Raw genomic sequence first — 23,121 nt, forward strand, 5'->3', positions numbered from 1 at the left:
CCATCAACTGGATTCATTTCTATAGGACATTCTATGACGTATTTCAAATAATTCAGCATATATGTTGTTTCAGACATGTCCATTATAGGGGGAAAACAAGTATTAATTGCTGGACCAATTAATAAATGCATTATTAGAAATATATGGACCTGATCTAGAAAATCCATATAATAAAAACTATTTCCACCACTTTTGTTCCTTTATATTCTTAAAATATTATAAAATCAATAATAGGAAATAAAAATGCTAATTTCCACTATCTTGCTTTTATTTAATAAAATTTTGATTTTATTTTTTTAAATAAAGTAAATTAAATTTTTCTTTAAATTCGTCCCCTGTTTTGTAGATTAATTAATTAATTTAATGAATTAAAAGGCCTGAATCTTTACTGGGCGAGAGGCTGACGCGATAGAGAAAGAGGTCGAGCGTACTATCGCGAGGGGTATCCGCTCAGAAAACCATCTCAATTCGCGGGCGTCACCTGTGAGTGTCGACATACGAGACCCGATCTCCTGAACAAACCGATTGCCTTTCCACCCAAAGTACCAAACGTCTCAATTGCGAATGGGAGGAATTGGTACTTTTCCACTTTCGCATTTTTTACACTCGGCAGTTGTGGCAATTGATCCGCGAACATCAACAGGTCAATTATTTCCGAATAAATTATTTTTTTATTAATTTAAAAATATTAATTTTTATTAGTTCTACCAAATTGACACAAATATAATAATTAAATAAAATTAAATTATTCAGTTAAAAAAAAAACAAAAAACAAAAAAAACAAATATAATTTTCGCCAACGAGACTCTTTGGAAAAGATGACGAGTCTCGTTGGGATCCTTGTTTCGTCTGGCAATCTTCGACCCCAGCCGACGAAGGAAAGAAAGCGATTTTGGGCCGATGACCCCGGAACTTGTTTCGTCTGGCAATCTTTGCTTTCGCGAATCATCAGATAAAAATGATTTAAAATCAAATATAATTGTTTGACAATTTAAAATTGACTAGAACCTTCATTTCTTCTACGGTTTACAAATATTTTTAAAAATACAATTTCAACAAAAATAATTTTTCAAAAACGACCAACAGAATATATATGGCGATATTTTCAATTTGTTTTCCTCTAAATTCATATACCTTTAAAATTTCATCAAACTACATAAAACAGTGATCGTATACTTAATTTCTAAAATCCATCAAATAAAATACAAGTAAAATTCTTTTTTGAAGTATCAATTAATAAAGATGTCAAATTAAATAAAAAATTTTTATCAAATAATCACTCGAATTTAATTTTCCGCACTGGTCGACTCTTCCAATCATTTCAATAATTCTGTTTTTATTTATTCCAATCATTTCAATAAGGCAAGCGTATTTCTATGTTCTTAAATTAAATCTTTAACAGCTTTCGCGAATCATCAGATAAAAATGATTTAAAATCAAATGAATGTGTTCTTAAATTGAATTAAAGACTAATAGAAATCGAATTTTGCTCAATCCAATTAACCAATTTCAAATTAGCAAAATACAGATTAAATTGTGAAAAATCATTTCTCCCTTAAATAGCCAACAATGGGGAACAAATCAAAAATGACGAAGTTCTTCCACCCAAAAATCTTAAAACCTTCCCGCCAAGAAAATTAAAAAATGTTTTCTGTCTTCATGTTTTACTGCTGGTGATTTCTTTTTCAGAATTGATGATATTATACATCAGTCCTTCATATATTACATAAACTGACGGTTTTTCCGGGGCCAGGCTCCCAACGAGATTTGGGAGAATCTGGATTCGCTCTTGTGCCGACCTGGCTTTGCCTTGCTATCTATCTTCCACATCAGCTTCCAGGATTTCTGTTTGCTCTGCTCATTATCCCTTTCTCGAACTCAATGAGCTCCCAGAATACTCTTCTGGTTGCTGTATTTGGAACACAGTTGGCCTCGGTTTTCCAGAGACTCCCCTCAGTCCAAAGAAGCTGGGATGACATTCACTGCAAAAAAAATTTGCAGTCAATTCGTTCTAAACTGGATCAACTTCAGCTGGCCTCTTTACATGCCAGCCAAACAGCGGAGACTGGCTCAAAGCTCTTCAAAAGTACGGGATGTTAACTCCAACAATTGAGAACCCATGAGTCTATAAAATTCAAAAATGGTCTACCCACTGACAAAGAAAATGCCAATCTGTTAATGAAAAACTTCAAGAACATCAGACTGCCACTCACACAAATCACGAGTATACCCCCTTGATCACAATTCCAATCCGTTCACCCAAGAAGTAAAAAACTTATTTGCCAACCTCAAACAATCCCATGCAACTGGACCCGACAACATTAGCAGTTTCATCTTAAAGGTCTGGGTGATCATGGATTAAAATATCTCACATCGATACTAAATGAATCTTTTAACAACACCATCCAACAAATATGGAAAATTGAGAAAATTTTCACGAAATTAAAACCACATAAACCAGCTGTCGACCCATCATCATACAGACCAATCACACTTCTGTGCACCTCCTCAAAAATAGTGGAACGTCTAATTTTAAACAGAATATCTCATAAACTTCCAACATGGCTTCAGACAATATCATTCAACAACTCTACTCACAAATATGCCACAAACAATATCGAACGGATTCAAGAAAAAACTCTCCCCTTCGGACAATATTAATCACTCTGGATCTAAGCAAAGCTTTTGACTCCATTCCGCGACTCTCACTAATAAACAAAATCATCAACACAAATATCGATAATAACTCAAAACGATAAATATCCAATTACCTCATTGGGAGACAAGGTTATGTCAAACTCATAAAAACGCTCAAATACATGCATCCTCCCCAATGGAATACCTCAGGGCTCAGTCCTATCCCCCACACTTTTTAACACTTACCTAAGTGACATTTCTACACCACCCGAAAATGTATCTCTGTTCCTATACGCAGATGATATTAAAATCACGTCATCAAACACAAATCCAACGGCAACATGTCGCCAAGTTCAACCATTCGTTGATACCCTGTATAACTGGATCACTCTAGAAGGGCTATCCATATCACCAGCCAAATCATCAGCAACTCTTCTAACAAGTAATACACGAGAACACAATTTCACTCCGACAATCAGAATTAACAATATTCAAATTCCCCACACTAAAACAGTCAAAATACTCGGGATAACGTACGATACCTCTTTATCATTTTACCAACACATTGAAATTCAAATGCAAAATGAATGCCCACCGCTCACTCACCGCAACAGACTTTGGACAAAACAATGAAGGCTTAATACTCGTATACAAACAATAAATTCTTTCAACATTGTTCTACGCAAGTCCATCATGGGCGCCTCTGCTGTCAAAAATCTCCTTCAAAAGTTACAATTAATCCAAAACCAAGCACTCAAAATCATTACGGATTGTATGAAGTCTACTCCGACCGACCATATGCATCAGGAAACTAACATGATCAAACTTGCAGACCACTTCGACATCTATGAAACCCAATTCTTCGCCTCCGCGAGTATGATAAAAACCATGGCCAGATTGCAGAGTGAATGAACTCATTTCACTGCATCAAAAACACATCAGCACTCCAGTACTGTCTTATCCTAAGCTCATTCCTCAACAAAAAACTATCGGAAATAAAAGAACTAATAACTAAATCCTCCTTGAACGCATTAACCGCAAACAATATCCTTAACAATCACCCCCAAAAATAAACTCAGCTGAAAAGGATCTCAGCCGCAAAGATCTGGTCGAACTCGCAAGATTTCGCTGTGGGCATCACCCTTTACTCCTCGACTATCAAAACAAACTGGATAAGGACGTCGACCTGTCCTGTCCAATCTGCCATGACGGACGACACATAGTAACGCACGTCGTTCTGGATTGCGAAAATCTCACCGTCATAAGAAGATCTTATAAAATTAACTCCATCCTTAATTTATGGTGTGACCCTAAGAGGTCTGTCGATTTTCATCTTGCCGCATTCCTTTCAATTTAAGGGGGAGGAATGGGGTTAAATAAATAAACTGCACGACGACCAGAAAACCCGGGTCTTGTCAATCATCGTTGCTTAATCGTCAAGAAATATTTCAAATGAATGAGGCTCGAAAAGTAAATGTCTATTTCAACTGTGTTAAATATGCCAAAACTTTTACAAAAAACAGGAAAATCAGTAACAGCTCAAACTATAAGAAATACAATGAAAAAAATTGGTCTGAATGCTTATTCGCCCACGAAAAGGCCACTTCTTACAAAACAAAACAAACTTCGACGATTGATGACATACCTAACATAGAATATGGTCTCAAATGGATTCAGTAATTTGGTTTAAATAAAAGAGAAGATGGATTGAGCTTTGTATGTTAACATACTAATGAATAAACTTATCTCATTTCTAAACAAAATCGAACTTAAAGATCATATTTACTAACAAGACAATTATCCGAAACATACTTCGGCAATAGCAAAGCGTTTTTTAAATAAATAATATCGAATAGCTACAAAACCCAGATTTTAACCCCATAGAGAATGTTTGAGCCTTTACGCTTTCAATAAAATTATTGGACAATACAATTAAACATTAAATTTAACTGTTTAAGTTAAAACCTTGATTGTAGGAAATATCTAAAAAGTTCACGAAACATTTGAAATTATTTTATTTTTATACTTTTAATACTTTTTATGAAAATGTTATTTCACGTTGAATTTATGTTGGATCTTTTTTGAGTTTTAACATTCAAATCTATTATCATTCTAAAAATCAATAAAATGCTATTTAAAATTTTTATGTTACATTATTAATATTTAAAAAATTTATTTATACAATTAAAAAGCATGTTCAGCTTTTAGTTCTTTGTTGTTAAACTATTTGCACATCTAAATTGCCTTATTTTTAAGGTTTCGCTTGTGTGCTACATTGTTTGATGGCCTTAATTATATTTCTAGGCGACAATTTCTAATCTGTTTTGCACAGTTAATTGCTTCATGTTTGAAGTTATGCTTATGTGCTAAATTAATCAGGAATATATTATTCATTCCGTTCATTTAAACAACAATTGTGACAGACAGTGAACGTTTTCTAAATGTAAATTTTCCTTGAAAAACAGAAAAAATTACCCCTGATAAACAAACCTCAAAAATTTAGAATGACTTAAATGCTTAAACTAACTCTTATTCTCACTTGAACCCTATTAAGAGTTGAGAATATTTTTTTTTAATTAGGAGATAGTCTCAGGATCCAAATTAATCTATTTTTTTAGCCGTTGTTAGTAGTCTCTGGGTTTCAAAGTAAGGTACAATTATTAAAAGATACTATCAAAATTTTGTTAGTTAGTAGCCCCGAAGTACGGACTTTCTAGTTTTAAAATGCTCAGATGAGATGACTACATTCCCTTTAGTGGAGGTAAATTTCTCATCAGAAATTCTTTCAAGATATTTATTTCGCTCGTCGGTGAAAGGTGATGGAAATTCCTTCAAGAAATACGTACGAATATTTAAAATGTGTTCATTGAATAGCAATTTAAGTGCCCTCATATCTATTAACCGTTGTGAATAGAGATTGTCCAGGTTTCGGCAAAAAACAAAGGTCCCGGTTACAAGAGTCAACTGATATTTTATTAGATTAGGAAAGGATTGATTTAACAACCTAAAAGAAGGAAAAAACTATCCATGCAAAATGAAACAAAAAAGATTGGAAATTTAAAAATTCATTAGAATAGAAAGCTGGGATTCGAAGAGTACTTTGCTTGAATTTCAAAGTTATTCATGAATAATTTGATTAGTTAATAGCTCACGAGACGCTCGTCCTGCCTCGTGAATAGCAAAGTCATTCCCAAGAATCATAGCGATTGACAGACGTTTCAAGAGCCAAGATGACTTTCTGGAATTGTGTCATATCCTTGATATCCGTCAAGGAAGCAGAGCGAACCAAACCAGGCTTTCAACCGACCATAAGCAGCCGAGTAATCTTGAGACAATTTCCGTTCGGGAAGATTTCTGAAAACGATGTCTAAGAAAGAACGAGAAGCAGTGTAAACGGATAGGAATGCCGGAAGGACCAGATCGAAATAGGATTTTATGCCAAAGCCGCCCCAGCGCACAGATGCCTGAGTCCAGTCGAAGGCCAGATTGCAGAGTGAATGAACTCATTTCACTGATTGAGTAGTTTACTATCTGCTATTAATCTCCTTGGTCTCGAATTAATTCCTAGAAGCTGCTTGTGCCGGAAGCTCTGATTGGGTTTGACGGGGGATGCCGTCATGACATCTCATCATATTCGGACGCCAAACATGTATGGACCTTCGGATGGGACATCACGAGCTTCCTAGCGTTGTAACAGCCGCCAGCAACTAAAGAAAACTGATGAGAACAGGACTCAATACTTCCTATTAGTTAGAATAATTAACTTTTTAGTTCTCTCATTAAAAGTTCTCTTCGTGTAGCCGCCGCAAGCGAAACCTCAGTAACCTACGGGCCTCTGATTTCGCGGTGCGCTTATTGTATTTCGCTAAATTCAATAAATTATAGTCAATTATTTTTAAAAAGCTCAAAAACATCGTCGATCAGCACTATCTCCTCAGAAGTTTATCAATAATAAAATTTGAACTGAATGTAAAATCCCAAAGAACTTAAAAAAATCATTAACAGAGCCAAATGGCACAATGTAAAAACTGTTCTAAAATAAAAACAGAAGTTATTTTTAAGAAATCATTTTACATAAAACTTTTTACGTCTTCAAAAAGAGCCCTAAATTCACTATTTGTAAAACAGGAATTTTAAAAAGTAAAATAACAAGCGCTTAATTGAGCAAAATTTTAAAGCAGTGAGTATCTAATCAGACGCCCAAACTACTCGTTTCAAAAAACTAGCTTATTGATGCCTCTGGACGGTCTACGGTCTTTTTTCTTTTAAAGTACACAGAGAACAATAAATCGGTCAGTAGCAAACAAGAATCCTATTAAGAATAGTTTATTAGACACAAGCCTAGAGAAACTTCCCGCACACATCCACCCGGTGGCCAATACGACCCTGTAATACAGAAATGTAAAATTTGATTTCTAGACTATCTAGTTAAAAATATTGCCAAAAATTTTAAAAATGGAACAAATTAAAACTCATACGCTTTATGGATAATAATTGGATCGATAGGCTTGTCATTATGGTCGGTGTCGACCATTCCAATACGCCTAATAACACTCATTCCACTATCCACACGTCCGAAAATAGTATGTTTCATGTCAAGTTGTTGGCAGGGACACAAAGTTATAAAAAACTGAGATCCATTTGAATCTTTACCGGAATTTGCCATTGATAAGATCCCTGCTCCAGTATGCTTCAAGCTACCAGTAATTTCATCGTCAAAATTTTTCCCATATATTGACTGCCCACCTCGACCTGTGCCTGTTGGGTCGCCTCCTTGGATTATGAAGTTATTGACGACTCGATGGAAGGTTACTCCATTGTAGTACCCAATCTTACTTAATTGAGCAAAATTTCTGCATGTATTTTTTGCATAGTCCCAATATAATTCGAATGTAATTTTCCCCAAACTAGATTTTAAAGATTTTGTACTGATACCTGGTTTCAAATGCAACATTTGCAGGCTTCCAATCATCAGAGGGAATCTCACACATGATCAACTAAATTAATTATACTTTAAAAATACATTATTAAAAACTTTCAAATTCTTAATAAATTATAATTTTTGAATTGTTCTGATTTAGAATAATATACAATTCCTTCTTTTATAACTTCTCTTATTTTTACTATCATATAACCGTTCAAAAATTACGCTCGACTTACAATGTAGAAAAAATTAATTTTTTGCGTTATGAAAATAAACTGCTATTTTGTCAGAGAATTCCTGACAGATTTTTTCATTTGTTTAAAGTAAAGATTTCGAAAAGGACAATTAACAATATTTCGAAGATTCGGTAAAGGATTTTTGCACAATATAAAAGTGTCAATTCCTTTACAAAAACTTTAAAACAGCTGAAATATCCGGAACTTGATGAAAAGCTTGTCTAGTGATTGATAAGATGGAATTGAAAGGTAGTTTTAATATTTTTAAAGTTTTAAGGTGCATTACTAAATGATGCCTTTTCAACAAAGCAGAAATTTTTTATCGAGATCTCTCTCGATAAATTTAAAAACTACTCGATTCTTGTTTAAAATAAAAAAGACATGAATTCCGTTCGAGAAAATTACATGGGGAGATGAAAACTAATAAAAATGTTTAAGAATCTGTGATGTTGTATGCAAATATGTCTGGGAACCACAAACTAAAAATAAATTTTCGAGAACAGTCTACAGATGAAAATTTTGATTAATAATTAAAACAAATATTTATGATCTATTCAAATTTAAGAATTCATTTCTATAAATTTTTTAGAAGAAAATGCAATTAGCGAAGAAAGTAATTTCGATAATGAAGATCTTGAATTATCTTCAAATGAACAAAAGTTTGTTCATCTCACTAAAAATGAAATTGGTGTAAAATTGAAAGAAATTAAAAAGTCACTACTAGAAATTGTCGAAAACGAAAACGATGAAACGCAACTTTGCAAATCTTTAAAATTTTAACATGATTTAAAATTAAAATTGAAATAACTTAAGTTTTCCATTGAATCCCATAAAATAATTTATAAGTAGACCTTAATAGAAAAAGTAAAATCAATAAATACTGAACGCTAATTTGGTTTAGGTTGTGAGGGGGGTAATAATTTGACAGATCTCATTGCTATTTCTCGTTTCAATCTCTAAACTTAGGTCTTCTAATCACAAATGAACTGTGCAGACAGGCTTGCTCCTTCAGAAGATTCTTGTTTTGACATTTTAATACATTATGAAGCATTTAGATTTTTTCTCATTTTTCTAAAATATCAATTATAAATTTTATAGTTTCTTGTTCTGCTCTTGGCTTTCTCCCTAACTTTAATTTATGGGTTTGTTGGGAAATAAAACTTGTCTTGTCTTGTCTTTTCAGGTATTTGTCAATTTATAAATTTTTTATTGACAAAATCAATTTTTTTTCTAATTTGATGTTGGCGTTTTATTAACGGCGTGTTTCATAAACCGACTGTGACATTTATTTTAAACTACATATTTCTTATCTAAATTCGACTTCCCAAATTCTTTTCCGTCTCTTTCCTACTCTAAATACATTCATTTCCTCTTTTTTCTCTTTTGATGCTTTAAATATCAAAGAGAAAGTGTAGATTAATGAATCACGCTGACTAAATGTTCGGATAGGAATTGAATTGTTAAAGTTTACATAATATAAGACCAGTAGGATTACTCTACATCAACCTACCTTAAATACCCCTTGTAACACAGCAAATAATTGATAAACCTCAACATCTCGTTATGACTTTATAAATGTTCACAGTGAAGCATACTTCCGCATTTTTAAACCTAGTTAGGGATATAGATAGTTTATGTCGTGTTTTCCAATAGACAACAACAGATACCTAATATAGATACCTTCCCGGTCAAATTATGTGCATAATACTGTATTTTGCAACGTTTATTCAATATAGAAAAAGATTTGATTATCCAATTCCAAAATATTCTTGAATTATAAATTCCATCTTGGATGATGAATCCTTTTTTGTGGAAGCTGTTGTATATAGAATTACTAGTATTGCCTTAATATTGTCTGTTGTATATAAAATTTTTTAAGGGTGTCGATTAAATATTATGGGGGTCAAAAAAATCAAGGGGTCGACGAGTAAAAAAAGGTTGAGAACCCCTGCCCTAGACCAACAAAATGAAGATCAAGGAAAATCTGAGAGAGCCTTTACACTAACGGAGCACTGGACTAGAATGAAGTGCTCAGGTCCTACGAACTTGGTAGCCCTCATGCTCTCATATGGCAAGAATATAATGCAATCACGGAGACGAGGGCCACATGTCGAAGACGAAGTTGCACAGGCTCACAAAAGTAAAATCTGGCAAAGATGAGGGCTCTCTTGAAACGTGTCGAGATCATATGACTTTATTTGTTCCGTTCCAAACAAAACCGGACCGGGTGGGTAGTCAGTTTTGCAACTACATAAACCGGAATTCTGGAGTTCAAATTAATCAGATCCTTCAGTGGAGCCGGCCCGGAACGTTTTTTTCCTTGCGACCAACGTTCAGTTAATCTCCACATTCTTAATACAGCCTCCTTCATTTTTCTCCTGTTTGTCCAAGATACATAAGCGTAGAAAAAGCTTAATTCGATGTATTGATGATATGTTCGCCAAGACCGGGTGAGAACCACTTTACCATATTTCCAACAAGCTTTTTAACACATTCATTTTCATTTCGCATTTCGAAATTATGTTATCTACACGTGAAAAAAAGCAGAGATGCATATCAAGAGTCATTTCTAAGATGATTTTTGATCTAACTTCTGTTGAAAGGTATGACGACATTGTTCAGTTTCTACTCAGCATTCACGACGAGTCGGTTATCCATTAACCAGGCATTGAGCAGATCCAGGATAAATTATATCTTTTTAGTGGCATTCCGATACCGTGAAACCAATACAATATCATCCGTTTAAGACAGTAAAACATCATTATCGTCCAAAAGTGACAGGAGGTCTTCCATGAAGAGATTAAACAAAACAAGAGATAAGAGAAAACCATCAAGTACTCTGTTGGACAGAAGACGTAACATTGACTTCAATTCTCCAAGGCACACCCTACCTCTTCGTCCACTTGAGAAATTTGTGATCCATTGTTTGAATTTGCCTAGAAACCATGTTTGAAATATTTTACTTAATAGAATCTTCCTCAAGACAGGCTCAAAATTCATGTATATGTCGACGGAACTGAGCACTGTCTTTAAGTGTCTCGGTTTGTTTGGGAAAGCTGAAAATCATTTTTATGAACCAATAATAAATTAATAGTTAATCAGAAACTAAGCAGATCTCACTCCAGCTCGCTGATATCCACTCTCCTTCTCTTGGAAGAAGAGTCTACTTCCAGCTGCCTCTTACTCCCCACTACCACATCTGATTCAACCATTGCATCTTCTTTAGCATTCATTGGGTCGTCTTCATTTTTGCATGCCATCTCCACATACCGGTTGGAAGCAGAAGCGTATTCTTCACCAGATACCTTCATTCCGTGCTTGTGTTCGATCATCATACTCTCGAGCGTTCTTTTCAGTACAACGGATTGGATGTATGTCCTCATTCCTGCTTCAATAGATAGTTTCTTCATATAATTTTTGAAGCATTTCGAGACAACTCCATCCCATGTCATAACCACAGGAATTATTTTTACTTGACAGCTATACAGAAGCGAAAGCTCACTTGCCAATAGGTCATACTTGTGACACTTTTCAACCTCCACTTGCTTGAGGCGATCCTGTGAAGTAATACCCACTTCAATTAGATTTATTTCGTTTCTGACTTTGTCGTCGACAAAGATATCTGGCTTGTTGTATTCTACTTTTGTTTCGGTGAGGATTGTTGAATCAACCCTGATTTCAACTTTTCCCGTCGAAAGTGTTGACTGAACAGAATGTCCCTTCAATCGTCTTGCTTTTTTTGTTTGGGAAATATGTTGAATTAAAATTAATTATGAATCCTAACTCACGTATTTTCTTAGTTGATGATTTAAATTCATTCGTCATTTTTTTAAATCAAAATCTTAAAATAATGAATTAATTTTTAGAATTAAAAAAAGACTTGAATAAATATAAAACTAAATATTTTCTGACTTTACAGTAATTTATTATTATAACAAGAATGGTCGTAAATTGGATCAAATTCTATTATTCCAGTACCAGTAAGATTATCAACATCAATGCTTGCAAAACATATGACGCTAACACCATTAAAAATACAACGTGCTTTCAAATTCATCTAAAAAATTAATATTTAGAGCTAACTTTGTTTGTTAGCTGATCAAAATGAGCAAATTTTATAAAGTAAGGATTTGTATTTTTTTGATCTTCCAGAAACGTTATTGTTATCCCTTGACCTGTAAATACCTTAAAAATTTTAACAATTGTAATAAAAATATAAATATAAACCACACGACCAATGAAACGTTCCCAGCTTGACAGTCTTTAAAAAAATTATTTCTTTTTTCGCCAATTGTAGAATCCTTAGGCCCAATATATTTCATCTAAAAACAATTTTTAATCTCTATTCTCACTTCAGTGTAAGAATTTAATTTTTTAATAATTGGATCCAAATTAAAAAGAGCGCGTTGTTGAGCAGCAATATCCATTACACACTCTAAGCCGCAATTCTTCGATAAGCTTTAAGCACCGTAATGATTGTCAAATTAGACGATAAAACCGCAAAACCACGTACTCGTCTGTAATGCTTCCTTGCCAAATTTTCAAAAAACGAAAAGGTGATGAAATCAAAATATTGAAATTCAAGATCCTTGATTATAATAACTATTTTGACTCAAACAAACCCAAATTCAATTGATGTCATCAATTTTGTACTCGTTGCAAAATGTATTAATGACGCAAATCAATCGATACATAAATTAATTATTTTTGATTTAAATGCCGTGAATAATAATTATGTGACGCAGCCGGCAAAAGGATTCATTTACAATTGTTCTGAAGGATTGTACTTTTTGGTTTTTACTTACTTTGCATAAAAAACATTAAGGCAAAAATAAAAATAGAACAACATTTTTATGAGGATATTCTGAGCTATCTACTATAATTAAGAAACAATTTTCTAAAAAAATTCATGGTCTAAGAAAATATTGTTCTCAAATCCTAATTTAAATAAAAAAGTATCTTTTCTTAGGATTTCATCTTTTGAAGCAGATTTAACCTGACATATAGGGAAAAAACCGTACGGCTTATAGAACATGTGTTTTAGGCTGAAATCACCCGGATCAAGGCACATAACTTAATCATATAAATTTATTTAATCAATCTTGTTCAGGTCGCATATAATATTTTAGAATTATCATAGCAGAGACGATAAAATTCTTAACTTTCAGAAATAATTTTCTATAAAGTGTCTATAGCAGCGGTTCTCAAATGCGGTCCGCAGGATTTTTTTGCGGCCCCTCTAGAGTAACTAACTTTTAATTTTTTAATAATGTTAAAATTTAATTATTTATTCTTAAGGTTAAAATAAACTTTAAATAAACTATTTTAGTGTGGCATTTTTTATTCTTCGTATGTCTCGTTGTATTAAACGAAATCGAAACATCACTCAAGAAAATCGTGTATTTCAAAAGATTGGGAAGAAAAATTTTTTTGGTCGATTGTAAGGGAAAGGCATAGTGCCTTATTTGCTATACGGTGCTAAGAACATTAAAAACTTCATAAAAAAGCCTCGGAGACTGGCTGTTTCTACAACCAGTTAATAAGGGAAACTACTCGAAAGTGCCTGTAACCAGTTAAATGGCGGAAAAATCGCCTTAACATGACCAAAAAACCTCCCTTCCCTTGTAAGCTCGAATGGAGAACTGAGCCATCCCCTTAAGAATCCCCGGCTTCTACTCGGGCACTGCGATTAACTTGAATCCTTACTCCACGTGTAGACAAGGAAGCAAGAGACATGGTCTCGGAGTTTGGTCATGAATATTATTTTCCCGTTTAAAGTCAATGAATAGAATGTATGGTCCCCTGTATTAATTATATTATATGGCTAACGTATAATAAATATATTTTCATTAGACGAGACAAAATTTTTAACTACTTTCATGTCTCTGACTGTTTCTCCAATTGTCAGGTCTCACTCAGTCTGGGTTGTATGTGAGAACATTCAACATGTTTCGACACCCCGAGTATAAAATCCCTGTACTTGTATGCCTCTACTTCCATGTTGGAAAAGACAATCAAAAATAATCCCGCACTGTTTGAATACTCAATCGGTCCCGGGAAGAGTCGAGTTTTCACCGGAAAGAGGCGGCAGTCACTTTTTCTGAAAAGATTAAGATAAGACCCTCCATAGAGCAATGGATTGGAAGGCCAAAAGTCTCCTCCATGACCAGTACTCTGCTCGGAGCCTAACTTCCCAGCCACCATATTGAAGTTACTAGCAGGAATTGTAATGAAATGATTTGACGTCTCTCCATTTTTGGACGTGCAGATATAAACAGCCAGTCTCCGAGGCTCTATTAAAAACTTCTGTTCATAAAAAACGTAACCATTTGAAAATGTATGATTATTCAAATTTTTGTAGCTTTTTTTTAAAAATTGTCAAAAAAGACTAAAATTAAAATCCTTTTATCTACACAATTTAACTTTGATTTTTTGTCACAGTCGGCCAAATTCCCAAAGTAGCAACCCAAAAAATCTTTGTTCAAAAAAACGTGACAGCAAGTATTTTAATCAAGGTTGTTTGATTTAAATCATTAGAAAATTATTCAAATTGTTTAAATGTTTGGTAGAAAGCGTGATTTTTTGTGACTTCACTTTGATAAACATATTATTTCTGGAAAGACTTGCAGTCGAGCCAGATGCCGTAATTGCGGGAAAAGGTACAAGACCCTGTATCTTGGATGAGGGAGCATTATTTGTTGTGCCGAACTAATTTTGATATTCCTGTAAATCGGTCGAAAGTTGAAAGTGGTTTAATTACTCAATTTCGTTACTACGATGACGTTATCAATAAAAATTGATAGATATGCAACTCGCTAGATGCGTATATTCCACTAACACTTCTTTTGCTGCTCTGTAAAATCTCGAATTTGTTCAATTTGTTTACCTTCTCGTCATCAAATTGGTAGTTTATTGCTCGATTGGGTGTACGACCAACTACATGAGGACTGTCGACAAAGATTCCAGGACAAAACAGTGTCTATGATGCTAGATGGGTGGAGTAACATTTATAATGAACCTGTTATTTGTGTTTCGGTTGTAACATCTAATGGAGAAAGCTATCTAATTGACACTATGAACACCTATAGACATAGAAACACTGCGGAGTATCTTCAATCTGCTGCATTAGATTCTGAAAGTTTGCCAAACAACGGTTTGGATGTAAAATCTGGAGTCTTGTGACGGAAAATGCTGCCAACATGGCTGAAATGAGGCGGATAATGATGCAAGATGACAGTGAAATTATTACATATGGTTTCTCGGCACATTATCTCAATATTTTCGCAAAAATGTATAAGTAGCTGACGTTAAAGAAACCATCTTAAAAATGAATAAATACTTTCGAAATGTTTATTTTCCAGCAGCATAATACAAATCTGCTTGAGGAAAAAAACTTATTCTTCCGATTGATCAACACTTTATCAGATTGTTTTGAATCTTATCTGGATAATTTATCTACCGATTATTGTGGTTCATAGTGGAACCGATTATTGTGGAGTCATCTGGAGTCTTCGGTCCGGAATCAATCTCTTTCATTAGGAAACTTGGATCCCTGATCTCGGTTCAGACGAAAGATAGAAGGGAGACCGAATGGCTGTTTCAACGCCTTTCAACAACCGTTGTCAGGGGTAATAGCCACGCTATCCTTTCTGCTCTTAAGCAACCTTAATTAATTTATATTTTCTTTTGAGAAATCTTAATTGTTTTTTTATTTATCTACATTTTTGAGAATTTGTGAAGAACACAAATCCGATATTGATACAGATATTGCTTCCAAAATATTTGCCTGAAACGTCGTGTTGAAGAATATTTGGGGCTGATTAAACCAATTGCTGTCGCTTTATAGAAAATGCAAAATGATTCTACGTAGATTAGTCATGTTGTGGAAAATATCTTTCAACTGTAAGGATTGACTTCGTTTTGGAGTATTGTGCTGAACATAATGAATATGTTCTTCATACTCTGATTAATTTCAGAACAAGAGCTGGACCATTTAAGCAATAAATGTTTGCCTTAAACTTATTGAGTAACGTATCATCTATAGCCTGGTGGAAGTCGAATTCTTACCAGTTGCTTTCTGAAACAGTTACACTCTTCAAAAAATTCTTGGAGCAGCCGCTTTAACAGGTGGAAAAGAATAAATAGGTTTGGAATTGAAAAAGCTGCAAAACTTGTCTTTATTTACAAGCTTTTAAATAAATACGATTTTTATTGTTTTTATTTGTATTTATTTTGTTTTTGAATAAAAATTTATTTCATAAAAATCTGATTTAAATCAAAAAAATCCTGTTTAAATCAAAAAAGCATTATTTTTAACAATCCTGATTGATTTTAATACAGTGGTCGTCAAAAAAAATTGCTCACCAATGTTTATGTCTTTATATAGCATTATTCTGATTTATTTTTTTTGTAAACATCTTTAAGTAGTATTTTATTTTGTAAAGAACATAGTCAAGAAGTGGACAGTAAACTTACATATCGATGGGAAAAGAATTGGGAAAGTAAAGTTAAGCCGCGGAATACTCCAAGGAGATTCATTGTCCCCGCTGCTATTCGTTATGGCGATGGATCCCCTAAGCAGGATGCTTAACTCCATGTTTCCCAAACTCGAAATTAGTCGGGAAGATCCCAATATGTTGACATACTCCACCAATCATTTCTTCTTTATTGACGATCTGAAAATAGTTGCCCTCAAATAAGATGTGTTAGTCAAAATGATGGAGGCTGTTAATGGATTTTTTGAAAGTGTCGGCCTAGAGATGAATTCCGAAAAATCAGCATCTAATGTGGAATCTTTATCATGCTGTGATACTGTCGATGGAATCAACGGATATCGCTACTTGGGTGTACTTGAAGATGGCGGAAGTAATGTTCTCAAGAATAAGTTATGGACTCCATATTGGAGAATGTCAAGAAGAGGATAACTATGTTGTCAAAAACAAACCTGAATTCTGTAAATTTGTTTCGTGGAATCAATGATATGCATTATCCCTATATAATTATTATATTGGGCTAATCAATATTGAACCTTACGAATTTGATGATATTGACCAACAAATACGCCGATTACTTACGACTCTCAAGTTACACCTCCAGCCTGCAAATAAGGAAGGTTGTATTTGGACCGCAAGACCCTTGAAGGGGACTTGCCTCAATTTCTTTCAAAAGCGAATTAATGCTCTTCCAGTTTCTTAAAAGTTTGGAAAAACAGTCGACTACCTGTCTGCGGAGGTCGGGTATTCTGCGAGTAATAAAAGGAAAAAAATGGCACTTAGCCACAATCGCAGAATTTCTTGTCTCCAAATATGCAGCTGTCGGCAGGGAAAATCTGACCATTGAGTTACTGAAGGACGCACAAAGGAAACTCTTGCTTAACCGAATTAACAGTAAATCACTACACTCGGTGATGTTCAAATGTATGGAGGAATCAGATGTCGACATATCTACTTCTTCGCAATGGCTATCGAAAGGGAACAATGGTCCACGAAGCGAAGCATTGTACTGTCTTTTGCAAGATAGGAATTTGTTCTTTGCATACACGGGATCACTATGCGTCCACTGCAAAAAAAGCAGGCAGACTGTTGACCATCTAGCCACGCGGTGTGTGGTAGGATGCTAAACAGTGATTATCTCCGAAGACACAACGAAGTGGTAAAGTGTATTCATCTCCACTTGTGTCGAATGTATGGAATAAAACGAAGCAGGAAATTGAAAGGACATTCAGTCGTGTCAACAATGTCGACCCAAAATGTCGAAATCAGAGTTGACACTTCAATTATGACTGAAACAAAGGTTCAATTCAATAAACCTGATATCTTCGTTTATGACAAGAGGAAAAGAGAAATTCATTTAATCGAAGTGGGAGTTACCTCGCAAGACCGTTTAAAGCAAGTTGAAGTGGAGAAATTTCACAAATACGACCTGCTTGCAAACGAACTGTCGGTTCTCTATGAAGCAAAAGTGAAGATTATTCAATTGTCTTGACATGGGATGGAGTTGTCTCAAAGTTCTTTAAAAGTCATATGGACAAATTATCCATTGAAGAAGGAACGAGGACATACATCCAGTCGGTTGTGCTGAAGAGGACTCTAGAGAGTATGCTTATTGAACACAGACATGGGATGAAGGTAGACAACGAGGAGTACGCCTCTGCCGCCAATCAACTTGCGGAGCTGGCATGTCGTGAGAACACTCAGTTGAACAATTACTTTGACGCAGAAATGGAAAATGATGAGAATTTTGTTGCAAACTCTTCTTCCAAGCAAAGAAGAGAAATCACTGACGATCTGGATTCTTAAATAATTAAGATAGAATTTACATAATTAATTTTTATTAAACATTGGTTTAAAAATATTATACCTTAATTTTTATAATAAAATTTTTCTTTTTTATTTACAAACTTAACAAAACAAAAATTGCAAGACAAAAAACATTAGCACAAATTTGGAAATCTCATTATCAGTAATGAATATGTCCTCCCCTTGCTAAATATAAAGAATAACTCCTTTTTCTCATTGAATTTACTAAGTTTTGTAAAAAACTTTTAGGAATTGACTGCCAAATTTTCATAATATTTGTCTTTAGATCCTTTTTACTTTTCGAGGGATTTTTAGCTAATTCTCTTTTCATAAAGCACCATACATGCTCTATTGGGTTAAGATCCGGTGATTGCGATGGCCAATCAAGAATAATATATTTTTGGTCTCGAAATATGCCTTAACCATACGAGATGTATGGCATGAAGCATTATCTTGTTGAAAAATAAACGAGGATAAGCCCATTTTTTCAACTGATTGGTCCAGATTATTAGACAGTAAAGTTATATAATATCCAGAGTTCATAGTTTCTACGATAAAACCAAATTGCCTACACCACTATACGATATACAGCCCCAAATCATAACTCTCCCTAATCCGAACTTAACAGTCGGCAGCAAATGTGCATTTTTTAACTCCGTTTTATTTTTTCTGTAAACAAGCTGATGTTTTCTGTTGTTAAAAACATCGAACATTGACTCATCTGAGAATATCCCGGTCTCCGATGCAGTGTTCCAAATTCTCGAAATTTTCGAATATTAAATGAAATTGTGGAATACGGCAAATTAAGTATTTTTGAGATTTCTCTGATTGATTTACTCTCTTTAAAGTACGCAATAATCATCCCTTTTTTAAATTCAGTTAACTGTTTCTTGGGAGAACGTGGCATATGCAATAACAAGAAAAGTGAGCAATGTTTTTTGTCACGAGATTTAAATTTTTATGCTTTAAATTCCTTATATTGAAATAAAATCGCATTAATAAATTATTATATTTAAGAATTAGAATAAAAAATGAAGCGTAAGATTAAATTTTTTATTAATTTGTCAATAAAAGCATGAAAAAATGGCTGAGCAATTTTTTTTGACGAGCACTGTACATTCTGTGTTTTCCTTTTGCCCCCTAGACTTTTAGAACTCTTCTATGGAATCTCACAGGATATTTTTTATTAGTTCAGGGGGAGATTATTCCAAATTTTTCATAATTTCGTGATTTAACAGTCCTTATCCAACCTTCCCATTTCACGTAATCAAAACTTTATATAGGCTCACAAATGGTCGATTAGATTGAGATCTGAACTTTGTGGAGGTTATTTGATTGTTTTATTTTTTTTTCTTCTAGAAATTTAATTTTGACTCGAGCTGTATGTTTTGGGTGGTTATCGTGCATAAATTTAAAGTCAGTTAAACACATTTCTTCCGCGGACTGATTTAAATTTTGTGCTAAGATTTGCACATAATGTGTAGCCGTCATAATTTCATCAATAAAAACAGCCGACCTACTCTTTAAGATGAAATACAACCCCAGGCTAGAACACTTCCTCCCCAAAATCTTACCGTGAGTATAATGTTTAGCAAATGATATCTTTACCCGTCAAAATATCGAAACATTATTTCTTTTAAAATGAATCACAAAAATTAAAAAAACATACATTTTCCAAGTGGTTTGAACAGATTTTATATAAAAAAATCAAGATGAACAAAATGAAATGAAGAATCACTTAGAAATCGATTTAATATCTCAAAAATTTTGAATATTGTTTTTTTCATTTTAAGTAGAACTCTTCAAAAATTTAAGTTATCGACAATCAAATTCTTTCTGACAATAATTAGCGCACTGAAAAACCAGAGGCCCGTAAATTACTGAGGTATCGCTTGCGCTAGCCGTCCAAAGGGAACTTTAAAGAGGGAACAAGAAAGTTAATTATTCTACTTAATCCAGAATTATTGAGTCTTTATCTCATCAGTTTTTTTGGTTGTTGTGGGGCTGTAACGACGCTGGGAAACTCGTGGCGTCCCATCCAAAAGTTCATAGATGTTTGGAATCCGTATGTGATGAGATGTCATAACGCTGTAACCCAAATAAAGCTTTCGGCAAAGGCAGCTCCTGGGAATCGAATCCAGGACCAAAGGAATTCTTTTAATAAATAGTAAAATATTTTATCACAAATTGTAAATCTATAATCTATGTATAAGACATGCAATGCTTAACATTTTTTTAATTTTTCCTCTAATATTCAAATACATTTTCATTAATTAATTTAGTGCCTATTTTCGTGATTCATGAAATAGAAAAGTACCAATTTAGAAAAGTACCAATTCTAATAATTAATTTACAGGCATATGTTGAAATTCATGATTTCAACAAGATTCTAATTTATGATTAATACGAAGTTTATTTGACAGTTTACGCATATAAAATATTGATAAATTAGATTATTGTGTATATAAGTATGGTGTTTCGGGACTATTAACATGGAAGCAAAATATTTACAAAAAATATTACAAAATGAAGATTTTGTTAAAATTACTATGAAGCGCAAAACTACTAGTTTCATTTGGGGATTCACAATTGCTGGAGGTAGAGAATTTAATAAACCAATTTATATAATTAAGGTAATAATATTTATGATAAATAATTTAGATTGTTCCGAGAAGTTTGGCCGATAGAGCGGGCCTAGAATTGGGAGATATTGTTGTAGCGATAGGACAATATCATGCAATAAACGCAAGCTTGTCAGCAACCAAAGCAGAAATTTTGCGAGCAGGAAATGAATTAAATTTTTTATTAAAAAGGCTAAATAAAATGTAGAAAAGTTATAGGAACATGATTGATATAAAAGACGAGTCATATGGAATTGTACCTACAAGCTATAAAGATTATCCTCGAGTGTTTTCTGGTAACAGTAAAGACAAACCTCCAACACAGTCAAAATCATTTTTACTTCTCCAGTCGATGCTATCTGGTTAACCTAAGATTTGAACATTCTGTAGATTCGGATGAAGGTCTAAATACAAAAAATTGAATAAAAACTAATCAAAAAGTACAACTAACATATGAAAATAAAATATTTTATGTTGACATTTATAAATTTTACTTATCAATTTAAGATTACGTAATTGTCTGTACAAACAAAAATAATAAAAATAAAAACTTCTCTTATAAATTATTCAGATAATATGCGCTTTGAATTTTGTATTAAGTAATTGGGAATCTGCGTTCGGTGTTGTGACATGCATGTTTTTTCCTAGTGGGCTTAACAGAACGTTTCAAATGAACCTAAAAAATGTGAATTCGAAGTTCGATAAGGCAACGAAGGATACCGTGAATGAATACGGATTTCGGAAAAAACTATTGTATGAAATTTTCTTCAAGTGTTTAAATGATCCCAACGTCGATATTGATGAATCCTTTCATTGGTTATTTCATATAAATAACTCCCCGACACAAACTTTGAAAAAAATCACAGGATGGACTAATTCTGATTATCCTACTGTCAACTACGAGAATAGTGTTTAACCATATATGAGAGCCAATGGGAAAATATCCCTCCAAAAGTAAAAGTGGGTTCAGAAATGGAAAGCCTACCTCAGATGTCGTATGGAATCACAAATGACTTACTTCAATATTCCAAAAATACTCAAAAGTATTCCACATTGTAGAAATCGATCTTACAAAGGCATTTGGCAGCATTTACAGAGAAACACGCAGGAATATTCAAAGAAACTGCTTGACAAGTTCTGCCTGAGACTAATAAGTATATTGCTTTCTGAAACTGACATATCCGTGAGAATTGAAACAAACAATTCAATGAGATTTAGCACCAATATGGGCACTCCGGAAAGAGGTTCCCTATCCCCATTTTTCCATTTATTTGAAAATTTTCCTAAAATATTTTTGGGTTAAATTATTAAAATCTTTTCAGGACAAAACAATTACTTGAATACATATTTTTTATACAAACTTATTATTATATGGTTTCTTGATTTATTTCGGTTTGTAGCGATCAAAATTAGAATTGTTGCAATGAGAAAGAGCAAATAGGGGGGAAGAAAAATCAAATTAATATTAAAACTGATAATTTTCTTTACATCCAAATAATAATGTATTTATGCATTATCAGCTATAAAATATTGGAGATTCAACGTATTTTACTTTACAAGATTTTTATCGAACCTTGCTAGATATTCTCACAATTATTAAAATGGTTCCATATTTATTTATAGTATGACTTTGATTGCAACGCTTCTGATCCAGAAAAGTTGATGACGTAAATTTTTCGAAACACACAAAATAAATCAAGTGATCATAGAGTTAAAACCTCAACAATATTCTAAACAAACAACAACATATTACTTTTCAACCGGAAATATACAAATGTGATTAGAGTTACTGACAAAAAAGAAAATTTATATGATAAAAAAAAGATTTACTGGACAAATTAAATATGTACTTAAATGTATTTCTCATATGAAATAAAAGTAAGAAATATTCAATTAGAATCTCTTAATTATAGTCAACGAAATTATGTAATTAGCAGTCGCTATTGTCAGTGATTTCACTTTTTGGCTTGGAAAAAAAGTTTGCAACAAACTTCTTTTCCATTTCTGTTTTGAGGTTTTTGTCCAGGTGAGTGGCTTCGCGGCATGCCAGCTCCGCAAGTTGATTTGCGACAGAGGCGTACTCTTCGTCGTCTACCATCATTCCATATCTGTGTTTATTGATCATAGTTTCTAGCGTCCTCTTTAGCATAATCGACTGGATAAATGTAGTCGTTTCTTCTACAATGGATAACTTAACTTATCTATATGACTTTTAAGAACTTCAAATAAAAAGTAATAACCTACCTCCAAGGAAAAAAACGATTTTTGACCCTAGGTTGTGAAATTTCTTGTCTCTCCAACCCGATGGTTTTGGAATACAATAAATGCAATACATTTGACCCAGTTTTTTTTAAAAAGTACAAAAATATTTTTAGGAACAAGACATTATGTGCATCCAAGGTTTT

General features: G+C 33.5%; 1 protein-coding gene and 1 long non-coding RNA gene across 2 annotated transcripts; both read right to left on the bottom strand.

Annotated features, from left to right (window-relative positions):
- Window positions 1–7,102: 7,102 nt before the first annotated feature.
- LOC115227899 (peptidyl-prolyl cis-trans isomerase ppi1-like) lies at window positions 7,103–7,591 on the bottom strand. Its single transcript, XM_029798606.1, has one exon. The coding sequence runs from the start codon at window positions 7,589–7,591 to the stop codon at window positions 7,103–7,105; it is 489 nt and encodes a 162-aa protein (XP_029654466.1).
- Window positions 7,592–11,880: 4,289 nt separating this feature from the next.
- LOC115227938 lies at window positions 11,881–12,222 on the bottom strand. The gene is made up of 3 exons (XR_003883173.1): window positions 12,150–12,222; window positions 12,033–12,119; window positions 11,881–11,982 (listed from the first exon to the last, which is right to left on the bottom strand). It is a non-coding gene; the product is annotated as an uncharacterized LOC115227938 (long non-coding RNA).
- Between the last annotated feature and the right edge of the window lie 10,899 nt (window positions 12,223–23,121).

Source organism: Octopus sinensis, unplaced genomic scaffold (assembly GCF_006345805.1).
Source record: "Octopus sinensis unplaced genomic scaffold, ASM634580v1 Contig08735, whole genome shotgun sequence".
Taxonomy (NCBI): domain Eukaryota; kingdom Metazoa; phylum Mollusca; class Cephalopoda; order Octopoda; family Octopodidae; genus Octopus; species Octopus sinensis.

What these genes read in the sequence shown, in the direction of transcription:
- LOC115227899 (XM_029798606.1), bottom strand. Translation starts at nt 7,591, where the DNA reads ATGTTGCATTTGAAACCAGGTATCAGTACAAAATCTTTAAAATCTAGT.